The sequence below is a fragment of the Orycteropus afer genome, unplaced genomic scaffold, assembly GCF_000298275.1.
Source record: "Orycteropus afer afer isolate SDZICR_OR568_19922 unplaced genomic scaffold, OryAfe1.0 scaffold00123, whole genome shotgun sequence".
Classification (NCBI taxonomy): Eukaryota; Metazoa; Chordata; class Mammalia; order Tubulidentata; family Orycteropodidae; genus Orycteropus; species Orycteropus afer.
Window position 1 is genome coordinate 2,563,038 of NW_006921710.1, and position 21,425 is coordinate 2,584,462.

Here is a 21,425-nt window from a genome sequence, read left to right on the forward strand (position 1 = left end):
AGAAGAGTATGAAGGGATGGACACTGGGAGGAGGTATTTATGGGGAGGAAGTGGGAGGGGAGCTGCTGCATTGTAAATTTTGGTCAATGACATGACACAAAGTATATGTGAACTGCTGTATGAAAAGTGAATTTACTCTGTAAATCTTCACCCAAATCCTAATAATAATAATAAAAAAAAAAACTATGTAACAAAATTAGTTTCAGAAAAATCAAAATTTTCTTGTGTGCCAGAGAGGTGGTACAAAGAAAAGAGCAACAGAACTAGTGTGTCTGTCTAGGGTCTCTAGGGGACAAATGTTCTTGCTTAGTTCTTAGTTTTCAGCTCCTGTAAAGTATCCTAACATGGTCGAGGAATTTTCCACTGCACTCTGGTATTCAGACAGTACATCCATTCAGTTTTTGCTCTCCCACCAATGAAATTAACTATTAAAGACAAAATTATCCTACAAAACAGTGCTGAAAATAATTTTGATCCTATCTATTCATAGGGTAGAACATGTAAGTCACCTCACCAGTTGAGAATAATTATTTCTTCTCAAAAACAAAGAATAGCATCCACACTAGAAGTTAAATTTACTACTATTAAAATTCTTACCTACTTAACTTATTTTAGGCCTAGAATAATTTTCTTTACACTTTGGGTCAGTGTTAACCTTCATGGCTGGCTATGACACTTGACTGTAATAAATTAAAGATGAACCATCCAGTTAAATATGCACACTTAAGTACGTATGAAAGACAACGGTGCTATACACTGAGAAAAGCTCTTTACATCTGTACAAAAATTCTATTGTATTTAAATGTACAGGCAGCCCTCAACTTATGATAGGGTTCCATTTGGTTCTAATGCAAACTGAGTATCACTCTCTCGTTCCACCCCCCCGCCCCCAGTTTTCATTATTGCCTGTTTTGATCAGCATCTTTATAAATCCAATGTTTTGAACACCTGAGAATGATAACATCAGCAAATTATGTGTACTACACTGTACGCTGTACATATTACTAATGGTAAGATATGGGGAGGAAAAAAAGAAAGAATAAAACAAAAACAAAGGCCTTAAGTGCTGTTTGTCATAACTGGATTATGTCGTAAATCAGGGACTACCTGTATTTTCAAAATTTTTCTTGAATAAAGTATATGTCCCAATTGAAATAGAGAAACTGTAAGAGCTAAACTGATTCAAAGGAAGTAGCAACTCTCAGGAAATGACTGGCTGGGACTATGCAAATAAGATATGTACAAAAATCCTATTGTGTTTAAATGTACAGGCAGCCTTCAACTTATGATGGGGTTCCATTTGGTTCTAAAGTAAATTGAATATCTCTCTCTCATTTCCCCCACCCACCCAGTTTTGCAGGGATTAGACAGCAATTACGCAAATAAGGTACCTGTGGCTTACCAAGGAGACTGGTCAGTTTTGCCATCTGGTTAGGCTTAAAAGAGCCAATCCCACAGAGATTGAGGGTGACCTCATTACCATCAAGAAGAAGAGCCAGGAGAGGACAATGTCCTTTACACCTGGGTACCCACACCAAGAACTGCCTAGACCCAGGAGAAAGTTAGCTAAAACTGAAGACCACGAGAGACAAGAAACAGTACAGCAAGAGCAGCAGTGACACAGGTGGTAAGAACCAGGAGACTAAGGCAAGACAGCTGTGGTGGGACTTGCTGACTCACAGGGGTAAAGAGTTGTAACACTTGCCTGAGGAGACAAAGGCCGGGCCCCAGGAGGGCCTGGCAGCAGAGGCCAAGAGCAAGGTCTATCTGTAGGCACAGCCGAAAAGCAACTGTCCTGATCAAAGAACGTATCCTGAGTTGTTCCTGTTACTTCCAAGTTGATCATGATCCTGAACTGTAACCTGTTTCTTCCCTAATAAACTCTATGAGTACGGTCCAGGAGTTCTATGTGGCCACTGTAACAAATTGATGAGCCCAGCAGAGAACAGAGTATGCAGTGAGAGAGAAGACGACTAATGTCAGAATTGGTGAAAAGGTTGGAGAGTGCAGGTATGTCTGACCTCCACCTCATAGTAATTAGCCTTGGGATGATTTTGATGGTAATTCTCATCATTCCCACTCATGAATTTAGAAGGTCTTGACATTTTGACTTCTACTACAACAACTCTATTTCCTAACTTTGAATAACCAGCAAAAATCAACTCTTCTTTTAAGGTCTATCACACAAATCTCTTTTCTGTAGTGTAGCTTCTCCCTCATCTGTGGTCCAATAGCAACATAGCCTATATTATATTCATCTGCTCATCTTTCATTATAGTTTTATGTTCAATCCTTATCTAGTTGTAGGGATGTACACACAGTGCAGTGGTTAAGAGCACAGACTCTGAAGTCAGATTGCCCAGGTCAGGGCTCCAACATTTATTAGGAGTAAAACTGGGGTACTTTCGTATCTCAGTTTCCTCATCATAAAGGGAAATAAATGAGTGAATACATGAAAAGTTCTTAGAACAGTGCTTTGTACATAGCAACCACTCAATAAATGCTATTACCATGCATTTTGTAATTATAAAAAAAAAAAAAAAAACAAATTTTCCTCTAAAAACAGTATGCTTTTTTCTTTGGTCCCAGAACAAGAGATGAAAAAGGGTGGTACAGTGATTACTTTACATGACTCTTCTAGCCATGGTCTTCGTGACTCCTACCAGATGACTGGGTGGAACCATGCAAATATAAGGCACTTGTGGTCTACCAAGGGGACTAGATAGCTTGTTAGTAATGCAAATAAGATACATGGCATCCTTGTGGGGCTAGGACCATGGAAATAAGGTATATGGACCTCTAATGTGAGGATTGGCCAATTTTGTCATTCTACTAGGCTTAAAATGAGCCCTCCTAGAAACAGGAGTGGGGATCTCATTACCATTAAAAGAGAAGCAAGAATGGAGTGGGTCCTTGGACCCAAGATCCCTGCACAGAGAGTCAGTGGCAGCAGAACCAAGAGACTGGCAAAAGACAGAGCAATATGTTTGCCAGCCCGTGAAGCAAAAAAGCTGAGTGCCTTTGGGCAAGTGGCTTGCTGGTGTAGTGGGATGCACCTAGGTGAACCTATCGGCAGAGCTGAAAGAGCTTAGTAACACTTGACTGAGCAGGGCAAAGGCCTGGCTGACAGGTCAAGGGCCAGAGAGACATGCCTATGGGCATGGCTGAGGGGATGCCGTCCAGATTGAAAAAATGTTTCCAGGGCGTTCCTGAATCTGAACTGTGACCTGTAACTTCCGTAACAAACCTCATAATTGTGAATATTATCTGTGAGTTGTGCAGCCACTGTAATGAATTATAGAACCCAGCAAAGAAGGAGTGAGTGCTGTGTAAAGGACAGCTGGTGTCAGAATTGGTAAAAGTATTGGAAGGTGCAGTATGTCTGACTTTCACCTCATAGGAATCAGCTTTGAGCTGTTACTGTTGATCCTCTTCTCTCCCCCTTGTGAGGTAGAGGCAGTTAGAGAATGCTGCCCCTATGTCCTTTCGTAAAAAGATAAGTAAGAAAATGTATAACAGGGATGCAACCTAGGGCCTTAACCTTATGAATGATCGGCAGGTGGTCAGCACTCTCCTGCTTTATAAAGGGCTGCTGAATGCAGCAAGAGTTCTTCAACGTTTCTGGGAGAAGGGACCATTTCTTTTATTTTCCTGCTGTCAATAAGTTTATCAGGTGAGGGAGAAAATGGTGGAAACAGTAGAATCAAAATATCAAAAAAGCCTCAAATCCTCTGAGGCAGGAAGGTATTCATCACACTCACAGACCATGACACCCAGGTGAGGAAGCCCCGTGCTGCCAGCTGTGCACCCTTCCCTACCAGGATTCCAGGCAAATGTGTGTGTGGGGCTAGGGGGTGGGGGGATGAAGGGGTAAAAGATGACCCCACTGGGGACTTGAGGATCTATGAGGATTTTCTGGGGACCCATGGGCTTGCAATATAATGATTTGGGTAAACTGAAATATGGAATACAAAAACCAGATTTAGCTAAAACAGATATTAAGAATAATTAAGAATTAGCTAAAAAACAAAACAACAACAACAAAAACCACATGCAACAGAAAAAACGCTTTGCTAAAATATGGCATACGGGAAAGGAGCCCAGGCTTTCAATTCTTGTTCCACTTATACTAGCAACATTATCTTTGACAAGCTACTTAGCTTATGAAGCTCAATTGCCTTATCTGTACAATGGGATCAATAATTCTACCTTGCAGATCAGCTGCTTTTAAAGATTAGAAATAATGTATTAAAAAATACATAACAGACTACCAGGCACTGGATAAACAGTGCTACTTTAATAACTATTATCAATGATTTGATTTATAAATGTATCTTTTTTAAAAAGAATACTCTCTACACCAAGCTTAAGTTTTAATAAAGAATTTTGTTTTAAATAATAAAAACAAAAACAATAAGTGGAAAAGCATGCCATTTTCTTTGCCACAGTTAAGCATATTTAGGGGAAACATGGTAAATCATTAGCAGGGAATTCACAACTTCTTAAAGGCAGTCATCTAAACCACTGCCTAACAAAGGACAGCAATTGTTGCATGAGTTCTGTTTCTGAATATCCTACCTGGAGTTGAGCTTCACTCTTGGGATCCAGAGGTCTCTTATAAAGTAAATGTAGATATCCAGCATCACAGTTTCTTTCATTTTGTTCTCTGGCTTCTTCAACACCAGCAAAGCCCTCAAGTAAAGTTGTTTTCAGGGTACTTACATCTCCGTGAAGAGACTGGAAAAGGTACAAAAGATACAAAAAGTTGTATTTCTAAGAAATAAAACCTTTTTGTCTACATTAAAGAAGGTGGTATTATTCCTCAAGTATTTAATGGAATAAACATCAAAATATATATAATACTCATTCAAAAAAAACAAAAAAAAAGTATCAGTGTTTGGAAAGAAAGATACTAATGTTATTCAAAATTTTTTTGGTTTTTCCTCATTAAAAAAAATACACATTCTAAGAAAAAAATAAGATTCTTGCTCAAAAAAAAAAAATAAAATAAAAAATACATATTCTAATGACTAAAAGGGAGCTCTGGTAGTGTACCTAAGGCACTGGACTGCTAACCAGAGGGTTGGCGGTTCAAACCCACTAGCAACTCCTCGGAAGGAAGACGGGGCAATCTACTTCCGTAGTGATACTGCCTCGGAAGCCCAAGGCGGGGTCGCTATGAGTTGGGTCTGACTCGACGGCACATAACAACAACAACGACGACTAAAAACATGGATAATAAGAAAAGTATTCAGAGCACTCATAATCTTCCTACTATCCAGAGACACTCACTACCAATGCTCTGGAGAACTTTCTTCTTTTCCAAACATGTTATATAAGACCAGAACTCTGGAGTCAAACAGCCCAAACTGGGATCCTGACACTAACACTTACTAAATGGGAGACTCTAGGCAATTAAATCTCAGTCTCTTCATCTGCAAAATGGAGACAACAATACTATCCACCACCCAAGTAAGTTATGGGGATACAATGAGATAATACAGGTAAAGTGTTTAGCACAGTGCCAGGTATTTTTAGTTACTACACAGTAAGTAGTAACTAATAATAACACAGTACATACTATTAACAACAAATTTTTTATATTTTTATGCTCTTAAGATTTCTGCTTTTCTTACCTGACATTATAAAAGATAGTATATTTTCAAATGAATCCATTATGAATTATGTCTCAAAAAATATTAATTATAAATCCTCCTATACCTGTGGTCATAATTCCCTTAGGAATAGGGTTTTCTCTGTTATGTCTGTGAGGCAGTATTAGCACAGGATGTGTCTTAAATCAATCTATCTTGAGATATGAAAGAACAGATGAAGCAAGCAGCAAGTAGAGCAAAGATGGGGAAGAAAGAGGCAAAGCCACATGAAGATCATCAAGAAGCCACGGAAAAGGGACTTTCCCTACAGCCAACAAAAGAAGCCTTCCTCTAGGGCCAGCACCCAGAATTCAGACTTCTAACGTTTGAAACTATGAGAAAATAAATGTTTGTTAAAGGCACTCACTTGTGCTATTTCTGTTATAGCAGCACTAAATAACTATGACAGGACCTAAACTAAATTAGCAATTAAAATAAACTTTTATAAGAGTGCCTAATATGTGCCAAGGAGCCCTTCTGGTGCAGCAATGAAGGGCTCAATTGTTAATCGAAAGGTCGGCAGTACAAACTGCCAACTGCTCTATGGGAGAAAGACGTAGCACTCTGCTTCTTTAAAGATTTCAGTCTTGGAAACCCTATGGACAATTCTACCCTGTTCCAAAGGATCACTGTGAGTTGGAATGGACTTGACATCAACAGGTTTGGGTAATATGTGTCAAGTAAGTACAAACTATTTTTATCCCATTTTACAGATGAAAAAACTAAACCAGTATCTAGAAGCTAGATTAACTTGCTCAAAATCATGTAATTTACTAAAGTGCTAAAGGCAGGATTTGAACTCAGGCATTCCTTGGTAGTCCTTGAGGAGAGAAAATATAAATAACCCAGGGAGCAGTAAGAAAACAATTTTTTGAAATGTAATTTAACTTAAAAATGTCAATAAACACAAACCTCTGTGGTCTCTTTAATCTCCAAAAGAAAGGTATGCAAGTCATCTGATTCTGTTCGCAACATCTTCATCTCTTCAGAAGTACCCACTTGGAAACAGGCTTTAGAAGTTCGGGCTTTCAGCTCTTCCAGTTCCTTTTGAAAGTGTGCAATCTGCAGAACCCATGAATGAAGCAACTATTCAGTGTGAATGGCAAAGCAGTAATGTCACTGCTATTAGACTTAATCATGGCACTGATTACTGGGACAGACCAAGCTTCAATGCTAGCATAACGTGGTCATTAGGAGTCTGCACTAAGAACCATTAAAAGTCTCATGTCAGAGCTACTTTTGAAAAACATCTGCAGGATACACATTTACCTCCTCCCCGATTCCAGCCATCACAGGATCTGACTCTTTCCACTGATGTCCCTGCTTTTCTGAAACTGGAGGCTGAAGTGCTTTTGTCTGAAATGGAAGGCAGAAGGTTTAAAAATACATCCTATACTCCAAGTTATGGCTTCTTGAAGCAATCGGATCTGTGCCTGTCAGAGGTAATGACACTTTCATAACTCTTATGGTTCCATCATTCAGTCTTTTGAACACAGTTTTACTGGGTACACAATTTGTATTGGTGCATTTTAGACAGTAGAGATAGTGGTGTGCAATAGAGAAGGGCCCCACTGTCATGGAATTTATCTTCTACTGAGCCACAATGGAAAATAGAAAGTAAACTAGTCAGATAATTTCAATTGGTGATAAGTGGGGGTATGAAAAAAATCAATAGGAAAACATTAAGATAACAAAAGAAGATGCTACTTCAGTGAGATGGACCAAAAAGTCCTCGCTAAGGGTGACATCTGAACTGAGACTTGATGGAATAAGGGATAAAGCTATGAGAAGATCGTGGAAAGTAACTTCCAGGCTGTGAGAAGAACAACACAAAGAATCTGAGACAGGAAAGACGACTTCAGCTTGTTCCAGACAAAGAGAATAAATGTAGCTACAGTGAAATCAGGGAGTGAGCTGATGCGGACAGAGATGCAGGCAGAGAGGCAAGCAGGGGTAGGTCGGGCAAGGCCACAATAATGAGCTTGGATTTTATTGTAAGGGTGCTGAGAAGCTAATGGAGTTTTAGGAGAGTTCAAACTACTATTTATGTTTTTCAAAGATCACTCTTGTGGCTATGTATGGCACAGATGCCAGTGAGAGGTAGGAGGAGAGGTAAGGAGACTAGTTAGGAGGTTAACTAGGTGAGAGATGATGATGACCCGAAATGTGATGTTAACAGAGGAGAGAGAAACATGGATTTATGACACATGATATACCAGAGAGAAGAGGTTACAAGACCTTCTGACTTGTCAAGTTGGTTCTGACTCACAGCAAACCCATACACAACAGAATTAGCAAGTTTTAGTCTGCACCAATATTCATTAATTTAACATTTATTTAACAAATACCATGTGCTCATGCATTATGCTAAAAGCTAGAAATGAGGGAGATAGCGCAGGGTGCAGAAGAGTATGAAGGGATGGACACTGGGAGGAGGTAACTATGGGGAGGAAGTGGGAGGGGAGCTGCTGCATTGTAAATTTTGGTCAATGACATGAGACAAAGTATATGTGAACTGCTGTATGAAAAGTGAATTTACTCTGTAAATCTTTACCCAAATCCTAAAAAAATAAATAAATAAATAAAAATAAAAGCTAGAAACGTTAACAGGGCATCCATTCTGGTTAGGGGAAGAGACAGAAGGAAAAGCCGTGACTCCTATTCTCACATAATTAAGTAAGAAACTGATTAAAAACTTCTCTTTAAGTTAAACCACAAAATTAACTAAGATGATGAATTGCAGATCTAAATATGAAAAGTAAAATAATAAAGCTTTAATATAGGAAAATATCCTTTTGATCTTGCAATTAGAAATGATTGTTAAAAAGGTAACAAAAAGTACTAATCAGAAAAGAAAAAAAATTGACATAATGAACTATATTATCACAAAGAGCTTCTAAGCATTAAAAGAAACCATAAAGAGAATGAAATGACAATACACAGAATATTAAAGTATCCATCCAAGGGACTAATATCCAGCATATACAAAGAACTCTCATCACTCATTAAGACAACTCATTATAAAAATGGGCAAAAGATCCGAACGGACAGTTCAGAAGAGAAGATAACCAAATGGCCAATAATTATATTTTTAAATGCTCAATTTTGCCGGTCACTGGGGAAGTGTAAATTAAAGCCACAAAGCACAATAAGATGTGGAGCAGCTGGTACTCTCATACACTGCTGGTAGGACTCTAGTAAACAGGAATATGTGCATACTCTACAACCCAGCAATTCCACTCTTAGATACACGCTCAACAGAAAAGCATACGTGTACAAAAAGACATGACCTAGAATGTTCAAAGTGACACAATTTATAATAGCATAACACTAGAAACCACTCAAATACCCACCAAGAGTGGAGTAAATAACTGTGACAGTCACACAATGAAATTCTATATAACAACAATGACATGGGTAAATTTCACAAACATAATGTTGAGCAAAAAATAGTCAGATACAAGAGTATATACCATTTAACAGAAGGTACGAACAGGCTAAACTAATTTAGGTTGTTAGAAATCAACAGATCATTTACTTCTGGTAAGGGCAGTGATGAGAAGGGGACACAAGGGGAACTCGGGTCCTGGTAATGTTTTGGGTGCTAGTTACCAAAGTGGGTTCAGTTGGTGATAATTCTTCAAGCTGTATGCTTATCATTTATACACGTTTTTCTGTGTAAGACACATTAAAAACAAATATTATTAACTAATAAAAGAAACTGAGATGGTAGGAGAAACCTATCCAGACCACTGAAAAAGATTTCATGGTTAGTTTGGGAATGACCAACAAAACAAAACAAAACAAAAAAACTCATGCTATCATCTTTTCAGACATACAGAGAATAGAACAAACGAGTAGCATAACACAGATAAGCCAGGAACCAGAAGAAAAAAGAATTCCAAGACTCTAGGATGGATACCAATACTTTTTAGTAGTACACATTATAAATATTTAGCTTCACACTTCAATATTTCTTATCACATAGTCCTATATATTATTCTAAACAGCTAAATTCTAAATCATGAAAACCTATTTTATAAACAAATGCTTGGGTTAGTAAATTAATAAACAGAAGCACTGTACACTGAATTTAACACACCTGGGGAGAACATGGCTTTGCCACGGGAGGGGTAATCCTGGGTGACTTCTGTACCACTGAGGATGCTGGTATTGGACTGCCCTGAGCAGATCGTCCTGTGAGAATAAGAAGTCAGTCAATACAGAATGTTGTTCCATTACTTCTCCCAACACAAATGTCCTTTCCCCAAATCTAAGAAAACAAATTATTGATTGCCCCTCATTCTCTTTTATGATCTTTGTAATTAAGTGTATTGTCCACCAGATGTGTTGCCTCAGCTTCAAGATAATTGAAAAAGATGGGTTAGCCTTTTAAATGTGAAACCCTTTTAAAAAGCAGATAAAACTGGAGTGCATCTGGTAATAGGTATGTGCATCTTTATGTGCAGGTCCCAGAAACCTGGCCATGTGGCCCATCTTTACTCTCCTCAGAGGCTCCAGATTCATCTCTGGGAACTGGAGAACAAAGTTTTAAAACCATTAGAATAATTATCCCATCACCTTGTAAGAATTCAGAGTCTTCAGGGCCTTCCTGCAAGCTTCACAGATAAGTGTCACCCTACTGTGCATTATAATCACCTAGGAAGCTTTTAAAGAACAAACATACCAAAAAAGCCCCACCTAGGCCTCAACCTCAGAATCTGATTAAAATGTTAGAGAGCAGACCCCCCCCCCCCCAGCAATTCTAGTGTGCAACTAGAACTGAGAGCCAATAATCTAAGACCTTCCATAATACAGGCAATGGGGGCAGGGAGATTTGAATGGTGAGCAGGGAACAGGAGAAATTATATGGTGCTTTAGGGTTCAAGCTTTATCTCCTAAACCGTAGAGAGATGTGGAAAGATTAAGGCAATGCTTAATTTTTTTTAGGTCATAGAAAAATGCCTTTCAGAGTCTGATGAAAACTGTGGGCCCTGGAATTACAGCAAATATCAACAACAACAACACCACATTTTACAAGGCAGCCCCTTCTGGGTGACATGAGAAAGAAAACTTCACAGCTCAATGCTTACACAGTGTTTACCAAAATAATATTTGAAACTCAAAAATCAAACTAAACCAAAAAGGTCAGAGTAGGTATTGTAGGTATTGTTCCTGGCATTCATTCATGAAAACAAGCAACTTACAGGCTGTGGGAGATCTAGCAGATGCCACCTTAACCATGTGAGCATCTAAGTCAGAACAAAGTGAAAATGTGCTCTAATGTGATACACATGACCGAGTGACATCACTGCCAACAATGCCAAACCTGAACCTAGTCATGTGGAAACCAGCAAATCCAAATTGAGGATCAGACTGCAAAACTACTGGCTTAACCTCTTCAAAACTGTCTCTGCGGTGACAGAAAAAGCTGAAGAAATGTTTGAGATTAAAGGAGACAACAAAACAAAAAATGAATGCAGTATGTGATCTTTGAATGAATCCTGAATTGGAGTGGGGGAAAAAGCCATAAAGAAAATTATTGGGACAACTCTAAAAATTTGAATATGGACTATGTATTAGATTACTGTGATATATTTTCTGAGAATACTGTGTGTCCTTGTTTTTAGAAGATAATCACTAAAGTATTCAGGGATTAAGTGTTTCATGAAATCTGCAATTAATATTCTAATGTTTCAGAAAAAAAAATACATAAAGAAATAAATTAATGCTGAACCTATACGTGAAGGGTATAAAAACACAAAAGCAAACCCAATGCCATTGAATTGATTCTGATTCATACTGACCATATAGGAGAGAGTAGAACTCCCTCATAGGGTTTCTAAGGCTGTAATCTTTGCAGAAACAAACTGTTACATCTGTCTCCCACAGAGTAACTGGTGAATTCAAAACACTAGTTAGCAGTAAAGTCCTTAACCATTGTACCACCAGAGCTCCTATATATGAAATACTTGCTATAAAACTCTATGGCCAAAGAAATATACCTACCTTATATATATGGCCAAACCAAGTATTTCAACTTGGCTATCATTTTTATTTCAATTCTTGGTGCTTTTTTGATAGTCTTTTTGTTCGAAGTATGAGACTATGAAAACATGAATAGTCACCACAGGCAATAAACATTAGTCACTGCAAACCCTTTTTCTTCTACGCACTTTTAACAACTTACTCTGTAACTGTCCTTCATGTACAGCAGGCTTTATCTGAAGGTAAATAACTAACCACAAGATAGTTTCTTTGAATTATCAAGTACACTTAGCTCCACGAGGAACATCAGGAGAACAAGCGTGGTAGTGCTAATGCACTGCAAATTCTCCCAATTTAGAGTACCCAAATCAGAGCACATTAGTGAGATACAGGGAACAAAATAATAATAATAATAATAACAACAACAATAATAACCTTGTCTAACTATTTTGGCTACAATTCTTAAAAATTTTGGAAAATATTAATCAGAGACCAGGCCTGAGCTCTAAAGTTGGTTGCATAAAATCATACCTGTTGCCAAAGGAGACACTGAGGGCTTTAGTGCCATGGAACTGGGGGGTGCCGAGAGAGGCGTGGGGTGGCTGAGGGACCCAGAAGAACCTGTCTTGGAGGCAGGAGAGAACGGCAGCATCGAGGGCACGCTCTGTGAACTATTAACAGGAGCAGAGGTAGCCACAGCAGTAAACCTGAAAGTGGCAGCCAATAATGCATCAGAACAGCCTGCTGTAAGATTCTAGCACTCAGGTCACGAGCAATGTCATCACAGGATAACTTAACTACTCATGCCTTTTTGCCTTCATGAAACAGACATTATAAAAGGTGAAAGTTGCAAGGAAACATTTATCTTATTGTCTGCTTGTTTAGGAATGAATTGTTCAACTAAAATATCTAGTAAGTACTTAACATGAAGTTAACGTGAAACTAAATTTACCGTGATGTCCTTGTGTGCAAAGACAATTACAACTCATAGGGACCATATGACAGAGTAGAGCTGGACCATAGAGTTTCCTAGGCTGTAGTCTTCATAGGAGCAGATCACCAGGTCTTGTCTCCTCTTGGTAGGTTCAAACCACCAACCTTTTGATTAGAAGCTGAGCGCTTTAACCACTAAGCCACCAGGGATCCTTTTTATTCTATCAACCTGAGTTAATGAAGGGGGGAGCGTAGGAGATTTTAGTACTTTCTCTTTTGTCAAATTACTAAGCATTTGGGGGCAACTGCTTCCTCTGGGGAGTGAAAAAGGAAAAGGAAATCAGGTTGTCATCTTTGGGATACTTATGGACCATTGGGAATGCTGAGTCAGTTCCACTTAAAAAGCAAAAGGTCAGGCTGGGTATTCTGGTGAGTAGTGACTGGTGTCTTAAAAGCTTATAAGCAGCCAAGATACAATAATTGGTCTTGCCTCATCCGCAGCAAAAAGGGATGAAGAAAACCAAGGATGCATGGAAACAATTAGTACAAGGGACTAGTGGATCTCAGGTTACATGACCCTGAGACCAGCAGAACTAGATGGTACCTGGCTGCCCTTGTCAACCACTCGGAAAGGATCAAAATAGGTGATCCCGGATAGAGTAGGAGAAAAATGTGGAACAAAACTTAAAATCAGAAAAAAGATCAGGCTTACTACTCTCATAGAGACTGGTGAAACCCCCCGAGACTACTGCCCCTAGACACCTTTCAGGTCTGGAGTTTAACTCACTCTCATGGCTTCCAGCCAAACAACAGACAGATATGTAAGGTGAACATTTACACCAGGTAGGTACACTCCATAGAACAATCAACCATGGGGTGATCAGTATTTGCATAGGGACAGCACTCAAAGGACAGGAATGCAATTGGCAAGAAGGACATAGGGAAAAGGTAATCACAGGAAAGAAGTGGGAAGAGAACTGTTACATTAAAGGAATTGGAATCAATGTCATGAAACAAAATACGTATGAACCATTGTATGGAAAATGAATTTGCTCTGTAAACCTTCACCCAAATAAAAAAAAAAAAGAAAGAAAGAAAGGTTAGGTTAGAAATATCCAGCATCAGATAACTGGTGAAATAAACCGTGGGGCAGCCAGAAGATGGAACACTATGCAGACAAGAATGAAACAGCTCTGTGTGTGCTGATTTCACATTAGCAATACGAGTGGCAGCAGCAGGCACAGCAGCAACCACCACCACCACCACCCCTACCACCGCAGCAAACACAGGTATTAGGACAGACATGTAGGGGAAAAACTTGGTAGTATTTATACTCAAGGGTTACCTTGGTAAAGGTTACAGGATTAAGGGTATTATTTCCCTCAAGAAGCTTACATTCTAGTGGGGACAATATATTAAGCAAATAAAGAATAAATAATATATGAGTGAGTAGGTAGGACCCAGATCTAGAGAACACTATATACCATGCTAAAGAGTTTGGATAGTACCCAAAGGGTGAGGGGAAGCCAAAGGAGACTGGCAGGAAGGAGAAGGACCTAATGTGTTTACAATTTCACAAGATGACTTTGGTGGCTGCGTAGAAAATAGTTTGGAGAGAGTAGACACAAGGTATTCAAAAAGTCTACAAGGTATTCATGTCTCTTAAAATGTTTATTCTTTATCATTTCATTTTCAAAAATAAGGACTACCTCCTATATTTGTAATCTGAGAAAGTAAAGCAAATATTTATGTATATATTCCTAATAATTAAAAAAAAAAACAGAACAAAACACTTTACCTAAGAGATGGTTCTGGATTCCAACCACTGACAAAACACAAACTTTTTATGTTGTTTGAATTTTTACAATTTGCAAGTAGTACTTTGCAAAAAAAGAGAAACTCTAGTCACAGTGACTCCACTTCTAGTGAATTACATGCAGTATTTCTACTCATCCTACAGAACAATCAAACTTTCTTAAAAAGCTACTTACTTTTCACTAAGGTTGATTTTGACTGCAGAGGCTGAAGGTGGGAAGGAGGACTTCATTCCTATGTTTGGTGTAGATACACTTGGCATTGGTGTATTTTCCAGGGTAGGTTTAAAACTCGATGACCCAAAGTTGAATGAAACAGCTGATGGTGCCATAGGAGATGCCATGGGAGTGGGGGCAAGAGGGGTCTTAGAAGGAGGAGCAAAAGAGAAGGTTGATGTGCCAGAGCCCAGGGCTGGTTTGGAATTGTCTGATGCAATGGAATATGGAGGGGGCTCCCCAGTGACAGAACCTGATGACTTCAAGGATGAAGAGCCAAAGGAGAATACAGCAGGGGCTCCAACAACAGATGGCAAAGAGAAGGTGGAGGTGGGAGCTGTGGGCAAGGCAAGTGGAACAGAAGCAGGAGCTGCAGCTGCTGAGGCATCAATCTTTTGTGGGGCTTGAGAGGAGGTTGGGGTCGTGGGGGTACTTCCTGCAATGAACAAGATGGAGAAACAGGAAGGAAAAAGTTAATATTCTAACAGTGGCAGTCCATACCAACAGAAAACAAGTAGAAAAGGGGCTATGGAAGAATGAAGCCAGAAATTAAAGCTGGTTCAAGAAGCAAAAAACACAGGAAGAGAGTAGATCTTGGACTTCACACAGTAAGTATTCCCTGACATACAATTTTGAAAGGAAAAGGAAATGGGAAAAGCCATTAGCTGACTAACAAGGACTTGATGGGGTCCCAATTTAATAAAGTACACTTCTTAGTGTAGCACCACGAAACAATGAACAAGTTGTTCTGCAGTATTTCATTCACAATCAAGAAAAGGTTTTAATTCAGATCTTCACCTCATAATAGTCACTAAAAGCAATTCCAGATGAATTAAAGACACATGTGCAAAAGTACATATATACATGTACATCAAAACAAGGGAGAACAAAAAATGAATTGCTATATGTATAAGTCAATGAGAGTCCAGTGAGTTTATATTAACGAGGAACAACTCAGAAAAGGAGGGTGAGAATGGTTGCAGAACTCATAGAATGTAATCAATGTCACTAAATTGTCCATGTAGAAACTGTTGAACGCTGTGTATATTCTCAACAACGTAAATAAAATTTATAAAAAAACAAACAAAAAAAGAATTAAAGATTGTTAGCGAGAATTAAAAAAAGGAAAAGATTAAGATTTGACTTGGTAAAAAAATAGATATAATTAAAAAGTAAATTTAAAAAAAGCTGCAGCAAATAATGACAAATAATATCTTTTATATATAGTAACACACCTCATACACAATGATATAAAAATTTTCAGGACTATAACCAATATAGGCTGAAAGCCTAATTCACAAAATGAAAATACATGCAATCTCTTTAATGAAAAAAATGCAAAAAATGAACTAAATTTTTAAATGTTCTCTAAATTTAAATCAAAATTTAAATATATTAATTCTCAAAGTTTGAAAAGGTACAACGAATCTTGAACTTTTTATCACTACTCTTGTTGTTAGATGTTGTTAAGTCAGTTCTAACTCAGAGCAACATTATGTACAACAGAATAAAACATTGCCTGGTCAGTGTATTAATCCATCTCAATGAGGGTCTTCTTCTTTTTCACTGACCCTTTCTTTAACAAAGCATGACCATGACTAGTCCCTCCTGATAGCATCAGAGACAGAAATCTTGTTTGTAAGGCACATTCCGGCTGTACTTCTTCTAAGACAGATCATTCGTTCTTCTGGTAGTCCATGGTATATTCAATATTCTTCGCCAACGTAATTTAAATGCCTCAATTCTTCTTCATTCCTCCTTATTCACTGCTTAGCTTTCATATACATATGTAGCCACTGAAAATACCATGGCTTGGGTCAGGCAACCTTTAGTCTTCAAAGTGACATCTTTGCTCTTTAACACTTTAAAGAGGTCTTTCGCAGCAGATTTGCTCACTATGTCATTTGATTTCTTGACTGCTGCTTCCATGAGCGTTGAATGTGGATCCTAGTAAAATGAAATTCTTGACAACTTCAATCTTTCTTCCATTTATCATGTTATGTATTGGTCCAGTTGTGAGGATTTTTGTTTTCTTTATGTTGAGGTATAATCCATATTGAAGGCCACAGTCTTTGATCTTCATCAGTAAGTGCTTCAAGTCCCCTTCACTTTCAGTAAGCAAGGCTGTGTCATCTGCATATCACAGGTTATTAACGTGTTATCACTCCAAAACTCACTGCCATCAAGTCAATTCTCACTCAGTGACCCTCGTTGGGTTTCCGAGGCTATAAATCTTTACAGAAGCAGACTGTCCCATCTTTCTTCCACAGAGCAGCTGGTGGGTTCCAACCACCGACCTTTTGATTAGCAGGCAAATCCCTTAACCACTATAACTACCAGAGCTCCTTTGTTTTATTCAGCAGTTTTTAAAGAAAACGTTTTGTCTTTCTGTCTCAAAAACCTCCGAAAAATGGACTCAGTAATCACACTTCCAAGAATAAAGTCTAAGAAAATAATCTATAAAATGGAAAAAGATACAAGCACAAAAACATTTTGTATGATCTAAAATAAAAATTGTTAAGCAGTCATTCTTTTAAGAGTCATGAAGATTGCAAAAGAACCTGAAAAATATTTATAATCGAAATTAAAAACTAGCTACCAATGACATACACATAATGATTACAACTACCCAGGAAGATGCTTATTAAAAGCACTGAAAGAGAATACCCCAAAAAATAGGGTTTTACAAAAATGGCAAGGAGGCCACATGTTCTGACCTCCTCTAATCTCACAAGAGGAAGACAGGATTACCAGCAGTAACCCAAGGCCTATTACTGCAAGGCCAGACATGCTGCCTCCCCCCAGCCCTTTCACCAACCGTTCCTCCCAAAGCACCCACCACCTCTCTCCTGGGTTCGATAATTCACTGCAGTGGCCACACAGAACTCACAGATTATGGGGTTTATTAGGGAAGCACCAGGCTACAACTCAAGTTCAGGAAGAACGCTCAGTCTCTCTCCCAGCCCACTGTCCCTCAGCCAAAAGTCTCTCACAGTCTCTTTCCCAGCAGTGCTGGTCCCTCGGTGTCTCACTCAGTGATGCGTGTCTCTTGTGTCTCTTTCCCAGCAGCATGTGTCTCTTTCAGGGGTGCGTGTCTCTTTCGGCAGCACGTCTTCCTCAACCAGCAGTCAGAGAGAGAGTTCTGCCTCTAGGAGGCCTCCTTTTGAGCCCGGAAGGGTGGTCAAACTAGCCAATCACAGCATCAGAACTCTAAGCACGTGAGAGAGAGTGGGAACCTCCCAGAATGTTGTATTGTGCCACACCCAACAGAAATAACCCAGGTGGGTGACTTTAAAATCAGGATCTCCTCAGTTGCTAATAGCAATTCCCACCTTGGAGTTTACAAAGACTTATGGGTAGAAAAGCCACACTAAGTAATTTACTACACCGCAGGTTTCAATTTCTTCTATTCTCCAAACTTTCTATAATGCAAACATTAATTCTTTAAGTTAAATAACTAAATAAATAGGGAACACTTTTGTGTCAATACGTTTCTTCTTTATATTGGTGGGTCTTGGTTTTTCCAAATTGACTGAGATGACAGAGTATATCCCTGGAAGCTACTGTGTTTAAAGTAATGAAATACTTTAAAAATATCACCTTCTGAAAACAGTGACCCAAGTAAATTGTCACTTTTCAAAAAGAGAAATATTAGTGAAATTGTAATATGTGAAACAATTTAATATCTCCTTCTTTTCTTTTACAGAATATAAGAGTCAGTATTATTAGAGTCAGTATACATAAAATTACCATTTCAAATTGCTATGAAAGTTTCTAAATGCTCACAGTCAATCTCTGTACTTATCTCACTGTAACAAACAGTTCATCCATCAGTTCTGGTCCACAGACCACTGTTTCCCACCCCCCTAAATTTATTTATTTTGTTGTCGCTGTCAAAGATATACATAGCAAAACATGCACCAGTTCAACAGTTTCTACATGTACAATTTAGTCACATGGATTATATTCATTATTTACATTTTATTATCAACCTCAAGTATTTTTTTCTATGTATGTTTTTTCTCATAAAAAAGAGATCATACAATATATAGTACTTTTTCATAATATATCTCACTAACTTTCCTTGTCAATAAACATAACATTAATAGTTACATGACACTTCATCCCATACATGAACAATCACTTTACTAACCAAAACTGTACAATTAAGTACAATTTCTTTAGGAATCTGATCCTATAATATATGGTCTTATAAGAGGGTACTGTTGGCTGGTAAGTAGTATGAAAGAATCCATCTGGCATTCCTTCCTTTTTCTCTAAATAGTTGGAGAGTAAAAACTGGTGCTGAAGGAAGCCAAGTATGTGCATGCATATTCAAGGAAAAGATTATTCCCTGTCTTATTAAGGTACACAGGTCAGATAATGAGAATCCCTATGCATAGTTTTCATCCTTGGGAATACTCCCCTACAAGCCAATGACATTCCCTTTCTGCCAAAGCAGGGAGAGCCACATACCTGATGACTTGGGTTGACGTTCCCCTTCTAATGATAGCTGCTCTGGTGGTTTGATGAGGGATCTAATGCCAGGATTTTGATTGATCATATAAAATGGACAAAGCACACCATCTGTTGAAAGCAACATAAGAACTGGAGCAGGAGGAAGAGTCTTTTCATCATCTGTTAAAAAAGAGAGAGAAGAAAGAGCTAAAAGCAAAAAGCCAAGTCAATTTAAGTGTCTGGTCCCAGAAGGGAAAGACTACTGTGACAAAGGGGGCTTGATGGACTCATCTCAATAGCAACTCAAATCCATTTATTCCAGGTCAGATCCAAACAGTCTTTTGTGCAACAGCTATTTAAAGAGCACAATTGCCATTATCAGATCATCACTAACCATTTTAAGCCAGCAGCAGCTCTGACTCTCCCAAAGCTCCCTCAGTTCTTATGAGTCTCAGTGTTCAGAAGGTAAGTTCAGAATTCCTCTGACCAAGACAGAAGTCCCCATTTGCAATGTTTGGTTTAATACAGAAATGAGAGACTAAGACTCTTTAGAAAGCATACGGCAGAGCACAGAAAAACGGGTCAAATGACTTGTCTTATTTATTCACAGTAGAACCATCAGTATGTACTTTGTCTTTGTATTTAAGACTTCAAGAGTACCAGAGTAAGTCAGCACCTCTGTCTGATGAGTGCGAGTGCAAACTGCTCGTCAGATCAAATACTCCTGTCTGACTAGGGAAAGGACAAGGAACTTAGTGGGGTATGACAGAGACACTGCTCTGAACCAGAGTATTAGAGAACAGATAAAGACCATTTCTCCAATTGTGCTTTCATATTTCCCCTGACTGCAGCAATGTGAAGCTCCATCAGCAGATATATACACCAGACCCAATTGGGAAGCCCCATGCTCAAGGTGTCCATTTTCTAATACAGGCCTTCAAACCAAGTATTGGCATACAGTGTGTTTCTCTGATTAGGGCATTAGAAAACTCTTTAAAAAATTGAAGGGGAGGGCAAAAAAAAAAAAAAAAAAGACCAGAAATCCTACAGAAATATGTGCAAAAGACATGAACAAGCATTTTATAAAAAGATGTTTGGTCCTTAAACACATGAAAAGATATTAATCTGTCCTTTTAGTAGGACAAATACAAAGTAAAACACTTTGTATTTTATAGTGAAATGTAATTTCTCACTAATTAGATTCAAAAGTTTGACAACATATTTCTAGCAAGGCTATGGGGAAACAGACACTATCATATATTGTCAGGAGTGCAAAATGGTATGAGGGTGATGAGGAGAAGATGGCAAACTATGTATGCATTACAACTTTGACCCAGCAAACTCACTTCTAGGAATTTATCCTGGGGCTACTCCTGCACAATTATGAAAAAAAATGCACAGAATTTTATTACACAAGGATTACTTGTAATAGCAAAAATATTGAAAACAACCTAAATACTCATGAATAGAAGACTGTTGGATAAACTGTGGTACTTCTATATAACAGAAGCCTATGTAGCTATTAAAAAGAAAGATCTCTTCGCAGTAATATGAAGTGATTTTTTTTCCCAAAAAATATATTAATTGGAAAAAAGCAAAATGCGATGGCATATACACAGAATGTCTTGGATAAGAAAGAAGAAAAAGCAAAATACATACGCATAAGTATTTGCTTATTTCTGCAAAGGAAAAAAAAAAAAAAAGACAAACCAGAAACTAATGAAAATAATTACTGACAGTGAGAAGGATTAGAACAGAGTAGAGGAGACAGCCAGGGGAGAGAGAGAATTCCCTAAGTACACATTCCAAGAGTTTTGATTTTTAACCACATGTGAATATTTTGCACATTCAAAAAAAAAAAAAAAAAAGCAAACCACAAGCTGAAAAAATAATTCCTACACGAAGTAGAAACAAATGAACCAAATTATGTATCAAATTGGTAACAATAAAAGTTGACTCAACCAAGTGTATGTGAGCTGCTATATGGAAAGTGAATTTGCTCTGTAACTTTCACCCAAATCACAATGAAAATTAAAAAAAAATGTTGACTCAAGCAAATTTTATACACAATAGTCTGACCATACATCACCAGGGATATTGTCTAAGTACAAAAACAAGTGCAAGGCAATCTTGACTTTCACTTTGTATGTTTGTAGTTGGCAGTGGCATTTGTGTAGTAATTCTATTTTGTAGGATACAGCAAGTGAGGAAATATGTATATGTTGCTATGATAACCTGGGTTTTAACACTGGGAGAATGTGAAAAAAGCTTTAAAATTATTCATTTGACTTAAAAATTACGTGAGTATTTTTTTATTTCTTTACTTTTCTTTATGTTTGTATGTATATCATGCCTCAATCCA

At 38.1% G+C, this 21,425-nt stretch overlaps 1 protein-coding gene across 1 annotated transcript in view; it reads right to left on the reverse strand.

The window, feature by feature from the left end:
* NUP214 (nucleoporin 214) overlaps positions 1-21,425 on the reverse strand; it is a 129,275-nt gene that overhangs the window by 76,885 nt on the left and 30,965 nt on the right. The window contains exons 11-17 of the mRNA XM_042781459.1: positions 19,082-19,243; positions 14,567-15,041; positions 12,174-12,349; positions 9,757-9,851; positions 6,924-7,010; positions 6,567-6,716; positions 4,579-4,737 (exon numbers count right to left, since the gene is read on the reverse strand). Coding sequence (XP_042637393.1) covers positions 4,579-4,737; positions 6,567-6,716; positions 6,924-7,010; positions 9,757-9,851; positions 12,174-12,349; positions 14,567-15,041; positions 19,082-19,243 — 1,304 coding nt within the window. The remainder of the gene's footprint in view (positions 1-4,578; positions 4,738-6,566; positions 6,717-6,923; positions 7,011-9,756; positions 9,852-12,173; positions 12,350-14,566; positions 15,042-19,081; positions 19,244-21,425) is intronic.